Here is a 17,289-nt window from a genome sequence, read left to right as displayed (position 1 = left end):
ACAGCCAAACTGCACGGTTACAGCTGAGTATAAGGAGCTGCTAATCTGACCCGCTCAGAAGCTCTGAACAGGAAAAAACAGCAGTGCCCGTGAGAAATCAGACTTGCATCTGAAAATGAATTCTGCTTAGGGAAAATATGTACCATAATTATATGGTGATGAAACCCTAAATATGAAGACTTCCATAACGACTATTCCCAGGCAGTCAATACTAATAGGATGCATCAGAGAAGTCCAAAGGCACAGCTACCATAGAAATCTGAGCCCTGTGCTAATGCCAAAGAATAATAACTAGTACATGAGACAAGTTCTGAGCTAAGAAATGGAACAGGATATACAAGAACCTACCAGCCAAGAAAACAGACACGAGAGGATCAGCAGCTCTCCAACATACGCTACTAGAATATTCTTAAAAGGTCCATATTTATGACAGAGAACCTAACAAGGACTGTAGGAAAGAAATCTACTCTTAAGAGAAGCAAATTAATCTTCTAGAAAGTCATGCATATCAAGAACTAAATGGACATCCTAATCAGCAGCCCTAAAAGAAATTGAGTTTAAAAAAAAAAAAAAAAAAACAGCACACAAGATAAAGCCAATGAGCAAAAAATAACAAATTGGTGCTGAAAATCGTCTGAACAAATTATGAAAACACATTAGAGAAGGAACTCTGTGGAAGTCATCTACAAGGAGGAAAGAGAGACCAGACCACTTACTGACGCACAGAGATGAGATGTGGAAGACAGAGAGAATATTTCTACTCCAGAGTCTGTGGCCTTGGTCTTTATGATTGATAGTGTACATGCTACAGCACAGGAGAGGCTTTGGTTGTCATGACGGTGTACATGCTACAGCACAGGAAGGGCTTTAAGGAAAACATGAAAGAACGTGTCGCTCCTACACCATTCCTACAGAAACAAACCAAAAATAACACTCCAAAACAACAGCGGCAGAAGAAACATGGTGGCAGAGGTAACCAGCAATAAACTACATTCAATCGTAAGGGGAATGAGAAAGCAACTAGGTTAAAAATACAGAGTGTGGGAACTACACATATGAGCTAGGGGGTAAGCCTGTTAGAAGGCACAGACGTTTTCGTTTGTTCATGAGAAAGGGAGAGGTTCTAGCCAGTGGAAACATGTCCACAGAGCACAGGTGGTGGTCACTGCAAAGACAGAGGACACAGCTGTGCTCTCGGAAGGAGAAACAGGAGTACAGAAAACAGAGAAATCTAAGAGAGTAAAGAGATAAAGACAAAGCCTGGGAAAGAAAAGCACCTGAAGCACACACAAATACGTCTTCAAGGAATCAATCTGGCAGATGATTCAACTTAATATCCAGGTTTGAAATATTAACTATAAAGCTTTTCTAACTTGAAGCCATTTGTAGCTGTACATTTTTTTTTTTAAAAAAAATGATGGTTGAAGTTTCTTAGTAAATGGGTTTTGAGTCTCTTTTTGTTTATTGTTGAAATAAAGACGCGCTGTGGAATGGAGAGAGATACAGAGCACACACAGAAGAGCCGAGCACTAAACAGTAGACATTCCAAGATTAAAAACAGAGGAAACCCAAAGCACAGAGGGAGGATGAAACAAGCACACCCCTGACAGTAGAGAGTGGGAGAGGCGAGGTAACGGGACGCAGAAAGAGGCAGAAACAGAGAGGTCGGGGGGGGGGGGGGGAGAGAAAGAACTAAAAATCCACAGGTTAAAAGGGGACAGTGCACTGAACATTTTTAAAAAGCCAGAAGAGATAAATTTGAATATGTTTAACATTATGAACTGATAAATACCTGAGGAGACACGCTCACCTTCATTTGAATAACTATACAATATATATTAAAACATCATGTGGAAGCCCACAGATACGCATGGTCTTCAACAGACTAGATAACATTTTAAAAAGAACGGAAAAGAAAAGAGACAAAGGTAGCAAATGTGTTAGCATTTTAAATCAAACACCATTTATAAATAAATTCAATAAACTTAAAAATGAGATGAAACAATGTTAAAAGAATTATAATAACTTAGTTAAAAATAAAAAGGATGAAATGAAAAGAATATGTATGTATGAAAATGACATAATGAAACCCATAATTCTACACGCTAAATTAAAAAATATTAAAATGAAAAAAAATTAGAAAAGAGAAATAGAAAATCTGAGAGGTCTGTCTACTAAATAACTGTAGATGCTCACCCTGCACTTCCCATCTGCCGCTGGGAGCTTTGTGAATTTCTGTGAAATTCAGGAGAAATACGTAAATCTGTTTTATAAGAATGTCACACATAGTAGAAAATGGGAAAATCCACTATGTAATTTTGTGGCAAGCAACTTAACAGGAAAGTCAAACGATAACACAGGAATGAAAAGTCTAGCCACTTTCACTTTTGAGCACAATATTTGCCAAAAAAGTCTAATGAATTTAGCAATATGTTTTTGCTTTTTATTTTTTGTGGTAGGTGAATGACAATGGCATTTTTATTTGGAGAAAGCAGGTCTAATTTTCACTACAACTAAGATTTCTGCCATGAAAGGCACAGCCACCCACCTTCGTACACAGAACCCTGTACTTTCTGAAGAACTGTGTCCTTTGATGATGCCGTCACTGTCTAAATATCATCAAGCACAAGCAAACGAGGATGCTATGAGGTCACCAGGCAATATATCTTATGAGTCAACTATAGCATAAGGTGGGCATCATCAGGCAAAACATCACATGAACACATGATTATACACATATCCATGTGCCTGAAACATATATATATATATTAATTTGGAAATATGCACATTACATGATGAAAAATTACAGAAATCAGCAAAAAACAACGTAGGAATAAATTACTTTAATAGTATAAAATGTTTAAATAAAATTCAGTGCCTTGTGGTGATGGCACACACCTTTAATCCCAGCACTCAGGAGGAAGAGGAAGGGAGACTTCAAGGCCAGCCTGGTCTCCAAAGTGAGTTCCAGGACAGCCAGGACAGCCAGAGAAACCCTGTCTCGAAAAACCAACCAAGCAAACAAGCAACCAAAAAATATAAATAAAATTCAGTATCCATTCAGGTATCAAATGATAGCAACAGAAACTCTTGATGTTTTCCTTAATCTAGGAAATATTTAACCAACAGTGGTGACAATGGTATTCACATGTTCCTGCACTGTATACATATATGTAAATATTTACCCTGTTCAAGGTATGATGATGGGGGCAGAAGGCAGATAAGAGGGGGGAGGGAGATGGGTGTTACCAGAATGCATTGCACACATGTATGAAACTATCCAAGAATTTTTAAGTAATATAAATTTGAAGTTCAGAAATTTTTCTATTCTTCAAAGATATTATGGCATTTACTGAGGGATATCAGCATAGTCTAGAATCATTCTTTATAGCAGGGAATGTTCACACCGTCATTCCTTTAAACATAACTAAAACGTGGTGTGGAAAAATGGCTAATATGAAAATTTCACATTATTTGCCTTCTATAATAAGAATCTAACAAATTCATATTTAACATGATATTATTAAACATAATTAATAGAAACGTCTGATCAATAGTATCTAGTGTCACAAATCATGAAACAATAATTAGCACGGATGTCAGACACTTTTCGGAAATAATATCACTTTCTATGCAAAAAGCTCAGGGAATCCACATAAGAACTATTAGATATAAAATACATAGAACAATCTGTTGGCATGCCCCACCACCCACACATTGAAAACTCGGTACAGATTTATGCTTACAATACAACAAAGGACTAGTCGGAGCTGCATTTGTGCTGGGTGGCACATCCAAGCTGCAAGAGGTTAAAGCTCTAAATGCAAACCACACTCACTCATGTGCTCAGAGTGAAAATGAAGCATCGCTATATTAGGAGAGGCAAAGACTCCCATAAGATTGCATAAACCAGAAAAGAACAAAACAAACTATATTAAAATAAAGGCAAAAGAAAACGTATATTCATCAAGGGTCATCCATCCATAGTGAAAAGACCAAAGGACAGGATGGCACATAGAGAGTGTCTGTAGCTACTAAGAACATAGTCTTGGAAACGCACAGTACCTAAATCACTAAGAACGGATCCGATTATCCAGGAGGCACGTGCCCAAGAGGAGCAAAGACAAGAGTCTCTAAATGACCAATAAAACTATTAAATTATGTTCATTTTTCAGATCAAAAATGTTCAACATCAGAACACAGAGAAGACATGCCTGTTGAGTGGGATTCAGCTATACATGAGGGCGCACTGTCCTGGCTAAACACAGTTCAGGACATTTGCTGAAGTTGAGGACTGTCAGCTGGGAAAACGCCAACAAACTGAACTAAACTCTTCTATCTTCCAAAACCTGAGACCTGCTTCTTCCCAGCTGATAGAATTACATTCTGTACCAGAGGGCAGCCATGTTTCCTTGCCCCCAGTGTACATATATGTGTGCTCCAGTTTATTGGCCCATGGGGAAAGTTCCACGTGCAACAGAAAGGTGTGTACAGTGGGGGGGGGGGGGGGGGGGGGGGGGGGGGGGGGGGGGGAGGGGGAGTTGGGGGTGGCTTACTTGGAGCAGTCTTCGCAAGCAATGTTCCCTGTGGTCTCCTTGATGGTGCGTTCGGAAACAAAGGCAGGGTATTCAGTATCACAAGGCTCCAGGGTCTGTTTCAGTTTCTGTGCTGTGGGGGAAAGGGAAAAAAAAAAAAAATGAAAGCTCGGTGTTCAGGCTCAACGCCGTGCCTGGCAACCCAGAACAGCTCAAATGCAGTTCTACTTCGGAAGCTCTGTGATTTTTCTAGGCACCGCACAATGCATTATTTTCTAATTAGCCCAGTGATTTCATCTGCCAAGCAACTCTGTAAGCTATAATTCCTAAAGCAGTTGTGTTGGCTTGATCGACTATCATTTATGCATCACAAGAATTCTTTCTGGGTCAGCATCAACCACGGGGTCTCTGACCTCAGACTCGCAGTGACTTAACACCAACACATCTGGGAATCTGAACATACACCGAAAAATGTCAGCTATACCATATTGCCATATTATCAAGGGCAAGATAAATGTCATGATACAATGGCATTGTGCTATTATTGAAAGAAAATTGAAATACATAATAGTAAAAGACATAAATTCTTTGAAGTATACCACACTCCAAATTCTGTGATTCTGAAGTTTCTCATTCCACAAGACGAATAACTAAATAACGTGGACATAGGAATGAGTGACTGGTGAGCCAATAGGTTAGCTAACTCACACCCATTGGGCGGGACCCATGCTTGTAAGTCCCAGTTTTCTTATTTGTATCAAGCTCTGTTTTCAGAGGTCGATGGGTAAAGTGAGCACTGAGGAGTACTGAGTACAGTGTTTGGGAGATAGTGCTAAGGTTGGATTAGTTATAACAATAACAAAAGAATATGCATTCTTGGTTTGTAGCATTAAACAATGCCAATGATGACGCATACCACAGCTCAGGTTAAGGGCAAAAGCTTCTACAAAAGAGAAATTTGGAAAACAAATTCTCCTCTGCTACTTCTAGCTTGTCCTCAGCATTCTTGTCCACACAGTGGGGATGCTGATGGCTCAGGTACTCCACATAGCTCAGGTACTCCACATCGCTCAGGTACTCAGCATCGCTCAGGTACTCAGGTAGTTCTACTAACTTACAGCTTCACCGTTGAGTACCTGGGGTTTCCCAGTTCCATATATTCCCAATGACTCTATACACAGGTTTTTGTTTTGTTTTGGTTCTGGTGATGTATGTATGGGATCAAGCTTGCACATAAAATTTACATTTGCAACTCCAAAACGTGATGTGTAGAATACAACATGTCGGGTTAGACTCCAGGTGCAGGTGGATGGATATCAGAACCATGGCGAATTGCCTTCCTGGGATGCTGTGGGATCTAAGCGGGTCCATGGAAGCAGCACTGTAAAGTGCCTAGCTGCTCACAGTTGGATAATTATAGGGCATCAGTAAGCTGCGCCCTATGCTTTTACATTCTAACACAATTGTTTCGAGCATATATGTTTTCCCCCTGAGGTTTCCTTATTTCAAGGAAACTGCTTCAAGTCATAGGACACTGGCATATTTATTTTATTAATTTAAAACAAAATAGTTCAGCTTTTTATTTTTTTATTTTTAATTCATTTATTTTTAGCTAGAAAATTAGAACATGTGACCTCACTGACCAGTTGCCGATCTTAAGAGTATGTGAATGTCATTGGTAACCACCCAAGGCTTAGTTGAAGAGCGAGCATTAATATACACACTGCTCACTGCTTTTCACAGGCAAATTCTCTCTCTCTCTCTCTCTCTCTCTCTCTCTCTCTCTCTCTCACACACACACACACACACACACACACACAGAGATGGTTTAAAACCATCTCTCCAGGGCCTTGGATAGAGTTTTTTTTTCCCCAAATATAGCAGATAAAGAAAATGGAAGAAGTTTAGCCCCTTGTGACAAACTGCTTGTCCCTGAGGAGGAAGGTGAGGAGATGTGCCCTGATCCATGCCCATGGTAGAGCTCACAGAGCACCTGGTAGGACCCAGCCTTTCCCGTTCTCCCTTGGTGCAGAAGAGAGGACTTAGCTTTGCTTGATACTCTGGGGTGGGGGCGGGTGGATGCATTGTTCTCACCTTTCCTTTACTTCCTTCCTTTGTTGACTCTTAGCTGGGGGAAGGGGCCATCTGGCAACAGTTTGGCAACACAATTTCTTATTTTCACAACTGATTTTTCCCTGTTCTGCAAGTGATACTTACGTCCAATTTAGGCAGCTTCCTCTTTAGAGTTTCAGTATCAGAATTTCAAAAAGCTCACTTCTAAACAGAATAAGGATTAAATACACAGTAGTGTAGGTTATAAGTGTGAGACACACATGCAAACGGGAGATAAACACCTGCCGGCAAACGATGTTCACTAAAGAACTGCTGTGTGTCCGACCTCTTCCACTTGATACACATTCATTTCACACCAAAATATGACAAGATTTAAAAATAAAGTAGGAAGTTCTTTTTGTTTTAAAGAAGTGAAGACGAAGTGCTTCACTATTAAAGAAGGCTCTGTTAGGTGGAGGAGGTGGGAGTGAGAAGAGATGGAAAGAAATTGTTCAAATTCCCCCAGGAAGTAGATGGCAGAGCCAAAACTGACTTTCCAGCTTTGTCGAGTAGGGCCAATGAAAGGAAGCTAGAGGTCTTCCAGGCGGGCTGGGGGCGGTGGCGCACACACATGATTTAAATAAGCCCGACAATTTCGGCATCTCTACTTCTAATTGTCTGGGCTCTATTATGATGGAATGGGTTCAAAATGTCCATGGCGAAGCTCATTTGGCCCTGATCCTTACTGGAGATGAAGTTCTTTCTACTTTGACAATTGCAGGGTGCGCATGCTGATGTAGGATAAACACTGTTTGCGGCACGATGTTGACTAGCCGTGTGCTCTAGAGAGACATACAAATTATCCCAGGAAGCCACGGCCGCACTTGCTCTACCTAGCCTGGGCCTTTCTTTGTCTAGAGCGCTATGGAAAACACCATTCAGGTTTGCCAGCCACTACTGCTTATCTTTGGGATTTCAAACCAGTAACCGAGACTTTGCCAGCCATCTACTTAGTGAGTTCTGCTTTAAGTCCCGGTGCTCAGAACTTGGGATCTAGCTAAGCTGGAGGCACTAAAAGATGCTGCTGCTAGCCGAGGTTGGTTCTTTCTTCTCCTTGAAGGGACAGCTGTGGCTCTGAAGCTGGAAACAAGCTGCACCGATGGCTGAATAGAGCAGTTTGTCATAATCTTACGTATTGATTGACGGCAGTGCTGGGGGTGGAATCCAGGGCATCACCTAGACTAGGCAAGCGATCTACACTGAGTGACACCCCTTCTACCATCACCATCTACTTAAGTGCAAAAAACTACAGCCTCTCAGCAATTCCCACTCAAGAGGTGCTTCGGGGCAGGAGTCACTGGGCGTCTCTGAATGGGGCCTTCATCACCACACAATCAAGCGAGGCGCTGCTACTACATAATTTGGTGGACGAAGCAACGAAAACTCTGTGAAATTAAGATGCCTGTTCAAAGCCACATGGCGGGGAGTGGCAGGGACCAGGTGTGCACCTGGACAGTCTCATCTGGGAGCCACACTTGCTAATAATAACTCTAATCTGCCTCTCACTCTAGTTGCATGGGTACCTGAAGCTGATGTCACCATGACCTTCCACTCGCTCCCCAAAGAGCATTCAATAGGACATCTACACAATCAGATTGCTTGAATTTCCCCTTAGCAACAAATGTCCCTAATGAGAATAACGGACTTGGGTTCACCGTAATTACGTGCAGGCAATTGGGAATGGATAGATTTGCCATTTGAAAAGCCTCTCTCTCCTTTTGTCTCCGTGAATGCAGCCCCATTCATAACCGGGTGCCAGCAAGCTCCATTGTCTTTGTGAAACTTCACCCAAATGAGACCTTTGTGGTAATCAAGCAGAAGTGGGTTTCCACAGTCCCTTAATCAAGGAAATGAGGCAGATAAACAGTATAATTATGGATTCTATTTTTAGCTAAAACAAAGATGTATGTCTCAGCTCAGGGTCTTTATCTTGCGAGAGAATAGTAAATTTAGAATGAATTGCAAGCCGAGATGGTGTGGAGACCATTTCTTCCCAGTAAACACTGAATCCAGGATTTACACAGACTTTTAACACAGAGTTCCAGTCACAGAACCCCATGGATGAATCCACACACCTCCCTCTGTTCCAGTGTCTTCATTTACAACACGGCAAAAACCATATCCCCCCCCCCACACACACACACAGTAGAATAGATGGCCGTGGGTCCGAGTGAGACGGCTCAGATGTGGGATCCAGCTCTACACCATGAAGGAAGGCAGCTGGGACTTTCATGCAGGTAGAAGGTCTTGGTAGGTCTGTGTGTGTGCATGCTCCCTCCAAAGCTTCTGTCATCCTCCCTATTTGCCTGAATGGGTCCTTGGAGAAATCTGGTGAGAAGTTCTTCCAGGGACTACCTCCCAGCTGCAGTGGAGGGGAGCCTGGAAGGGGATCTGGAAGGGTTTCCGAGCACGCTGAAATGCTGGAATATTCTGTCAGCATACCAAAGTTTCAATGTCAATGTCTTCTAATAATCTTCTAATAATCTGTGGGATGAAGGTGTCACAGTCTAGAGCCGGGGTTCTCAAGTGTGGGTCATGATCCCCTTGGGGGGTCACATATCAGAGGTCCTGCATATGACGTAGTGATGGAATAGTTTTATGGTTGGGGGTCACTACAATATGAGGAGCTGTGTTAAAGGGTCACAAACATTAGGAAGGTTGAGAAGCACTGGTCTAGAATAAAATGGACATTTTGACATTATCTATTAGGAAAATACGTAGGAAAATTCTCACGAGGGAACACTGAGAACTAAAACATCACATCGTCATTTTGACCTGTGTTGGAACAGTTGTGGAGGAATAGGGATGTAGAACTCGGTGTGGGAACCTTCTAGAGCATCTATAGAGTCCAGGCAGTAACCATGTCTTTATTAATCACTCTGCCCTGACTGGTGTCCCTCCATCAAGACCAGAACTTCTCGATGTTGATTTTCTGAATCAGCTGCTGCTATGTTGTAGGGCTGTCCTTAAGGAATAGCAGCATCCTGGCCTCTACCCACTAGATGCCAGTAGCAAACTGTGACAATCAGACACGCCTCCCGAGAGTGCAGGGACTGGTGGGAGACAGAACTGTCCCTCAGTTAAATGATACTGTTCTCTCAGCAAAGACTTCAGTCATGGGCTCTCAAAAAAATTGTTAAACCTTTGGAAACAAAAGTGAGGGTGGCTTTTGAGATGAGAGGTCAAGGTGAGAATTGGGGGGGGTCTCTCTCTAGGTGTAGAAACTGACACAAAGAAGGTCTTTCTTGGGGACTGAGGATATGGTTCAGTGGGGAGTGCATTTATCTGGCATTCAGGAAGATCTAGTCCTCCACAATGTGTAAAGAAGGCAACATGCCAGCATCGGAGAGATAGAAGCAGGAGGATCAAAAGTTCAGGATCATTCTTAGCTACACAAAGAAACAACCAAGATAAATAAATAAAAAGAGTTCCCTGCTCATCTGTGAGGGGGCATGTGAAGAAATTGGGCACCAAACGTGCAAACATGAAGTGCCAAACATGATTAGCCCACCACCTCTCAGTACAAATCTCACTCCTAAGAGTGAGGCACCCTTAAAAAGCAAGAATACTCACTTCGCACTGGATTCCTGCCCATGCGCACCAGTGCCCACTTCAAGCTTGTACTGCACCTGACCAACCTTTACTAACCATCAAGGAAACCAGAGACTCCCAGAACTTCCTTCAGAGACAGGGTCTAACTTTCGGGCTAGACAACCCCTTCAGAGCCATCACAGCCTCCTCTAGGGGGAGTCAGTCTTTGTTCTCAGCTATTGATGCTATAGAAAGATGGTCTTAGCTAAGCTGCACCTCAAGCCCTCCAAATCTACTGATTTATTCGGCCCCACCTCACCTTTCTTTTATAAAATGTATATAAGATCAACAAAAACAAATTTAGACCACAGGCCACAGGTTTAGGGGCTATAATAGTCTTTTTTTCCTGCTACCCTGAGTCATGGTTTGTTCCCTGTCTACTAACTTCCCATTCTTCATGCTGATTTCTGACCATATTAACTCCACAGCCCCCCATTACTGGACTACAAATCTTAGGTCTGGAGTTTTGTTTATCATTTTACATATTTTTATGATTTTTTTGGGGGGGAAGGGTATAGATCTTGCTATGTGTCTTAGGCTAGCTTTTACTTCCTTAACTCAAAACAGTTCTCTTGTCTCTGCTTCCTGATTAGCTTGTGGGTCTTGCATCTGGCTAAGTGAGCATACCAATATTTTACAAATCTCATCCAAACTTTTGCAGTGCCGATATAATAACCTTTCTGTGGGTGAATCAGAATCCTAAAATGACCTCCTTAGGGACATTGAACAAGCCACCATCGCTTGGCATTGTGAGTGCCCTATCAACCATGGAAGCCCTTCCTAACAGTCTCAGTTATGGCCTCATGGTCAATGTCAAGACTAGGATAATAAATGTATGCTACAATTCAAAACTAGTGCCCACCCAGTGGCCTTGATGGAGTCATGCCTGGCACAAGAATGACCCAATAGGGTATTTAATAAGCAAAATCCTTACTGTGCCCTCAGCCTCAGTTGGGTACTGATGGGAATAAGTAGTTATATCACCAAGGAAACCTAGTGTCATGTAAAAGAAGCAAAGAAAGGTAACCATGGTAGAGGAGGGCAGGGATTGAGTGTTAAAGGACTGAGGGGGAAGCAGAAGGAAGTGTTTGGGCATTCAGAAAATCCACAGAGGGCTCCTAAGGCATGGAACGCAAGGCAAATATCCAACACCTAAGTTGTACCACTTTATGATCTTACCATTAAAATGAAAACAAATAGTTGGAAATAAAATTCATGCTTGTAGCCTACTAGTCTTTAACATCCACGTTAAAGAATTCAGAAAACAAAACAAAGCACACATACACACACACAAAGCCAAACAAAAACAGAGAGTATCTGAGAACTTGCATTGGGTGAGAAGGCCTAGGGGAGATTGCTGGGGACAGCTCACCCTGGAGTGAAGGCTTTGAAGGCAAACATCATCACTGCCAATGTCAACACTGTCGTCTTCATCATCAGAGATTAGTTACAGTAGCATCTTAGGTTCCATTTACTCTGATCATCAGGTAACATAATTTATCTAGCTTATTACATATAACACACACACAAACTTACACACAGCACACACACAGAGAGAGAGAGAGAGAGAGAGAGAGAGAGAGAGAGAGAGAGAGAGAGAGAGAGAGAGAGAAATATTCTTCCCACCGTTCTTATGATGGGGAAATTAGAACTTGGTAAGATCAACTGGTTTGCCACATGTAAGACTTGAAGCCTGAGTTAAACCATACTATAGACCTGTCTTGGGTCTCTGAGAATGTCCACTAACTACCACTCAAAATATCAACTCAGGTTTCTGCAGTTGTGCAGACACAACTAGAGTGTTTATCCGTTCAGCTAGTCGGAACATGGATGACTTGTCTGCTTCGCTCAGCTTTTCATGTTGCCTATTAGCTTTCTGACGATTTCAGACCCTTCCAAAGTATGATTTTCCACTTTTGTTGGGGAAGCAGGTCAAAGTGAACACGGGTGGAAAGAATCTGTAGAATTCTGTCAGACTGCATAGCATAGGCTTCAGCAAGGTGGCTTCCTGCCGACAGAGCTGAAGGACGGTCACCATGTTCTGTGGGGTTTAATGCAAGCGAGTAGATCTCTGATGAAAAAAGTATCAGTGCCCAGGGTTCATCACTCACACTAAGAAACAGAAACTTCAGTTGCTTCTCACCTTTGGCTGTCACATCCGAGTGCCACCAACTGCACAGGTTAAATTCCACCAGGAACCTAAACAATGGAAGCCCAGGGTTAGACGGTCATCTAAGCCCCAGCTTGAACAGAACGACTATATGTCATTTGGTGCTGCCCCCACTCCATTTGACAGAATAACCCTGCACTTTGGAAACACTGCTGTGGCTGACTGAGTTCCCATTGAATTACCACTGGGTTTCAGCTCACTTTGAAAAAGCTGTTTACCATCAGCATAGCCCCGAGATTGTGGTCTCCTAGTTGAGAAGAATTTTTAGTTGAGAAATGTCTGCTGTTTGATCAGAAGTCAGCCTCTGGTAATTTACTTATAATATCACCTGATTGTATTCTATAATAGATAGACAATTTCTAAAGGACCCTTTGCCTTATTTCAGAACTTAAAAATAGAGTATTCTTCTGGGTCAGAACCATGGTCTGCAGCAATATAGGATGGGTTTAGCAAATGTGTTTATACCCATGCATGGGGCAAAGAGTAGGTTAAACTTTTACTGAAATTATGCTATAACCCAAGTTCAGAAAAATCCAAATATCTCAATTTATAGTTAAGGATTCAAAGACAATATAAATCACCTAAATGAATGGTGACAGATCAAAAAAAATAATAATTTTCATTTTCTTATCATACTCAAGGCTACTATCCCTAACAACTACCTCTCCATCAAAATCCTACCAGTAGCCTTAATGCATCTTCTATTTCTTCTATATACAGAACACTTGTTTGCCTTTGGATTTATAAACATTGTTGAATTAATATAGATTGCATTAAAGTAAAAAAAAAAAAGACAATGTCAATTTGCCAGATGGCAAGGGATTTGCCTTAAACCTACAGCACTAAATCCTGGCTGGGAGAGAGGAAGAGTGACAGTTGGATATAAATTGCTCAGTCTGGCCAACATACTATTCATGGGCTACCCCATGCTGCAAAGTGTCCATTGCCTCATCTGTAAGCCAGAGTTTTCCTCCCTGTCGCAATTCAAGTCTGACTTAAGTCATAAAGTCATCCAGCATTCTCAAAAGAGGACCACAATTTGATAAGGTTAACTTATTAACCCATACCTAGAGTAGAGCCCCTAGCCCCTTTCTGTGGCCCATGTAAACCTGGCTCCCGCCCAAGCCAATACATCCCAGCAACAGTGGACAGTTTGGCTGTGTGTTCTCCTGACCACAGCCCACCCAGGCAGCATTAAGACAGCCAGGCATCCGTGTTAAATTTAACAGTAACCACAATAAATAGATTTGGCTTGTGGATCATAAGCTGTTAGTCTGCTCAACAATGACACAGAGGCATAGAGAGTGGGTGTGAGTAACTAACATTTAAAAAGATAGCGCTGTGCTCTCAGAGGTCAGTACTTGGAGGTGTAAAATGGATCGAAGGTTAGCGAGAGCAGGGAGCATCCTCTCCCCATTCACCGTATCAGAGAAACAGAGCAACAGGGGTGCTTGTGGGAAAGAATATAGCAGATGGTACTCACAAGACAAGTTCAGTCATTATCCACTTGGCTGCTGAGAGGAAGGCCTTATAGGGCTGAAGGGAAGAATTCACCCCATTAAAACAACTGATTACATAAGAAGTTTGTAGTTTGACTTAAGGCTTTACATAGAGACAATGTTATTCTGGAGAGATGGATATCATGTTAAAAACCAGGGAAGGTCTAGCTCGAGGAAGAAAATGCTTGGATACTGTATCCCAAAACTAACATTTTAAAACTTTGAACTCCCCTGTAGTAAGATGTGATTTACAAGTAAAATAAACATGATCTAATGCAAGGGTTATCACTGGGGGTGGGGGAGGAAGTTCAACAAACGATGCTTAAACCTTTACCCTCTCGGGGCTAATATTTCACAGCCTGATGCTGAGGGGCTGGAATCATGGAACTAATTTCCAATGGTACTTCACAGCACTCCCCGTTGGAAAGGTGGCTCACAGTTCTCCATCACTGTGTGTCATTCATGGAGAGAAGCACAAATTGAACACACTTGATTTTAATGCCTTCCATGAATTATGTAGGATTTGGACTGCCCTTTCTCGCACTTACATATTTGGACTTGAAAAAATGATAACCATATGAACATGTGATTTTATCCCTGCAGAAAGTCCCCTGCATGCTATAAAAGAAGGCATTGACAGCCTAATCTTTATTTCAGAATATTTTAATTAAAAAAAGCAGTCGGATTGTTTACTCTGTGATATTTCCTATGTGGATAATTCAATTTCCTGAATTCTGGAAAATACCATGTCCCCCTCAGTTGGTTCTTTGTACCTAGGTATGTTAGATATGTAAGCGGTGCATAGACTTGCGAGGCAGACGATGGCACTGGCAGAGCAGGGCTCCAGACAGCAGGTCCAGAAAACCCTCGGCACCTTTGGCGGCTGCCATTTAGGGAAGGGCGTGCCAAATCTTGGTTTCTGGGGCAACAGCTGCCTAATCCTCCTCTGTGAGCGGTTTAATTACAAGAACCAGAGCTGGGAATGGAGGACTTAGCCAGTCAATAAAACAAGAGTGAATCTGTAGTCCCCTAACAGTTGCGGAAAGGCCCCTGTCTAGACTCAGAAAGCAGCAGAGAGCAGCATAAACAAAACAAACAAACAAACAAACAAAAAGTAAACCTATGGGACGTCTTCACAGCCCATCCTGCTTTGCAAGGCTGTGTATGTAGTTCATTCTCTGATTTCAGGAATATCTTCAACATAAGTCCCTGTACCAGAAGACTCTGGGTCTCCAGGTTTAGGGTCAGAGAAAGATACTAACTTTTAACAATTTCTTAAAACCAAATGTGTCACCAAGTCCCACGGTTTTGCTATTAGGTATTCTGGCATTGAAGTTATCACTTTCCCCAGGCCCAGAAAGACCCAGGGAGTCAGATCATGGGCTAATTCTGGGTCTTTGTTCCCCCTGGGATAGTAGTGCAGGTGGCTTTGAGAGAGAGAGAGGACAGGCTGTGTAGCTTGGCAGTGGCTCGCCACAGGCCAGGGGGAAAAAACTCCCTCCAGAAGAACTTGTTAGACCCAGCCCAAACTGGATATCTTAGCAAACAAAAGGATTATGCTAATAGGGATTAGGGTTTTAAAGGCAAAAGATCAATGAGCAGGAGAAGGCCATTGAGGTTTTTGACAGTAATGAGGAAGAAAACCAATCTTGGGACATTTCAAATCTGCAAATAGTGTGGTAAAGAAAGCCTCCATTAGAAGTGGCCTTCTCCTCCAAAGGTCCCTTTAAGGGGTGTTTTCTGTAAAGCCCACTGCTCAGCCGCCTCTCTGAAACACTCAGTGGAGAAGAATCACTTCAAGAAGCAGTTGGCTTTTAGATAATGCCCTTGTAAAGTCTGTCTTACGTCTAACAGGGGCCAATATGGTGTAGCAAGATAGTTTTGCAATTTAAGGGAAAATTTTGGTTGGATTTTAGTATTTCCCAAATGACATGTCAAGGGTTATATTTGTAGACCTTTGTGGCCTATCTTGAAGAATAGGAAGAAAAACAAAAACGCGAGATTTCTTCCTTTAAGGAAGAAAAATAAACTATCTGAGATTTAAGGTAATTAATGGCCAAACTGATATTTTCTGTACATTGCAAATTACATTTTTAAGACAGGAATAGTGAATTTCTGACAGTCTGGAGGCAATTTTTTGGGACACAGCAGCGTGTTTCCTGCTCCTAGGCTATGACATACTTGGGGGACATGCATGTGAACATGTTTGTGAAAGTGCTTGGTTGTGTGTGTGCGTGTGTGTGTGTGTGTGTGTGTGTGTGTGTGTGTGTGTAGGCCAGAGGCAGATTGCAGATGGCTCCCCCAGCTGCAATCCACTTTGGCTTTTGTGTTGAAGTTTCTCAAACACCTTCAAGTTCAGGGATTCTGGCTGGCCAGACATCTGCTCTGTTCTGGGTTACAGATGGGTGATGTGGGATGCCTTTCTGCATGCTGCGAATATGTGCTGTTTTTATTGGTTGATAAAGCTTCTTTGGCCTATGGCAGGGCAGACTATAGCTAGGCAGGAAATCCAAGCAGAGAGACAGGGAGAAAAAAAAAAAACGAAATGGAGAAGATGCCAGCAGATACCAGAGAAGCAAGATGTGGGGTAACCATCCATGAGCCTTGTGGTCAAATATAAACTATTAGAAATGGACCAATGTATATGCAGAGCTAGCCAGTAAGAAGCCTAAAGCCATCAGCCAAACAGTTTGCAATTACTATTAAGACTCAGAGTAGTTATTTGGGAACTATGGGCGGGAGCTAAATCTCAGTTACACACGTGCACTCCCACGTTTGGCTCTCTTTTTCGTGTGGGCACCTCACTGGGGACTCAGATCCTCATGTTTATGTGGGAAGAATTTTAGTGACCGAACTGTCTCAATGTCCCCAGAAGAACAGTTTCTGTTATCAAAATCAAATTTTTAATTCTTATATGTAACACTCAGTGAAACTTCTCTTCTTGTCTATGAAGGGGGGGGGGGGGACTGTTCATTAATCTACCTAAGACCTTGACCCGAATTTCACTTATATAATCCGTGGATCTGGGTTTAAACAGAAGCAGTTCTCAGTGAGTGAAGTCAGGAAATACCTTTAAACATGCTTGGTTTTGAATAAGGCTGGCGCATTTGATTACCCTGCAGTCTGGGCCACATTCCCCCAAGGCAGAAGAAACCCCCAGTTACTACCTGGGTAGCAGCTTTGTACTTACATCCAGCAGTCCATGGGCACTGTCGCTGCTCTCCTTGTTAGCTCGACACATGGCTTGGTAGTCGTACAGGGTGATTCTACAGGGGAAGAGAAAGAGGCTTCAGGAAATGAAAACCCATAGGTACCACATAATGCTTAGGGCCAGGGAGGTGAGAGGTCACTAGTGTTGTGTGTGACTGTCACAAATAGAAAG

At 42.3% G+C, this 17,289-nt stretch overlaps 1 protein-coding gene across 2 annotated transcripts in view; it reads right to left on the bottom strand.

Moving 5' to 3' along the window:
• Positions 1 to 17,289, bottom strand: part of Cacna2d3 (calcium voltage-gated channel auxiliary subunit alpha2delta 3) — a 798,817-nt gene that overhangs the window by 40,392 nt on the left and 741,136 nt on the right. For both annotated transcript variants that reach the window (XM_050158222.1, XM_050158221.1), the window contains exons 31-34: positions 17,098 to 17,173; positions 13,892 to 13,944; positions 12,382 to 12,437; positions 4,557 to 4,668 (exon numbers count right to left, since the gene is read on the bottom strand). In XM_050158222.1, coding sequence (XP_050014179.1) covers positions 4,557 to 4,668; positions 12,382 to 12,437; positions 13,892 to 13,944; positions 17,098 to 17,173 — 297 coding nt within the window. The remainder of the gene's footprint in view (positions 1 to 4,556; positions 4,669 to 12,381; positions 12,438 to 13,891; positions 13,945 to 17,097; positions 17,174 to 17,289) is intronic.

The sequence above is a fragment of the Alexandromys fortis genome, unplaced genomic scaffold (assembly GCF_014885135.2).
Source record: "Alexandromys fortis isolate MF-2015 unplaced genomic scaffold, M_Fortis_MF-2015_v1.1 scaffold_106, whole genome shotgun sequence".
Lineage (NCBI taxonomy): Eukaryota > Metazoa > Chordata > Mammalia > Rodentia > Cricetidae > Alexandromys > Alexandromys fortis.
This window is presented reverse-complemented; position numbering and strand designations above follow the sequence as displayed.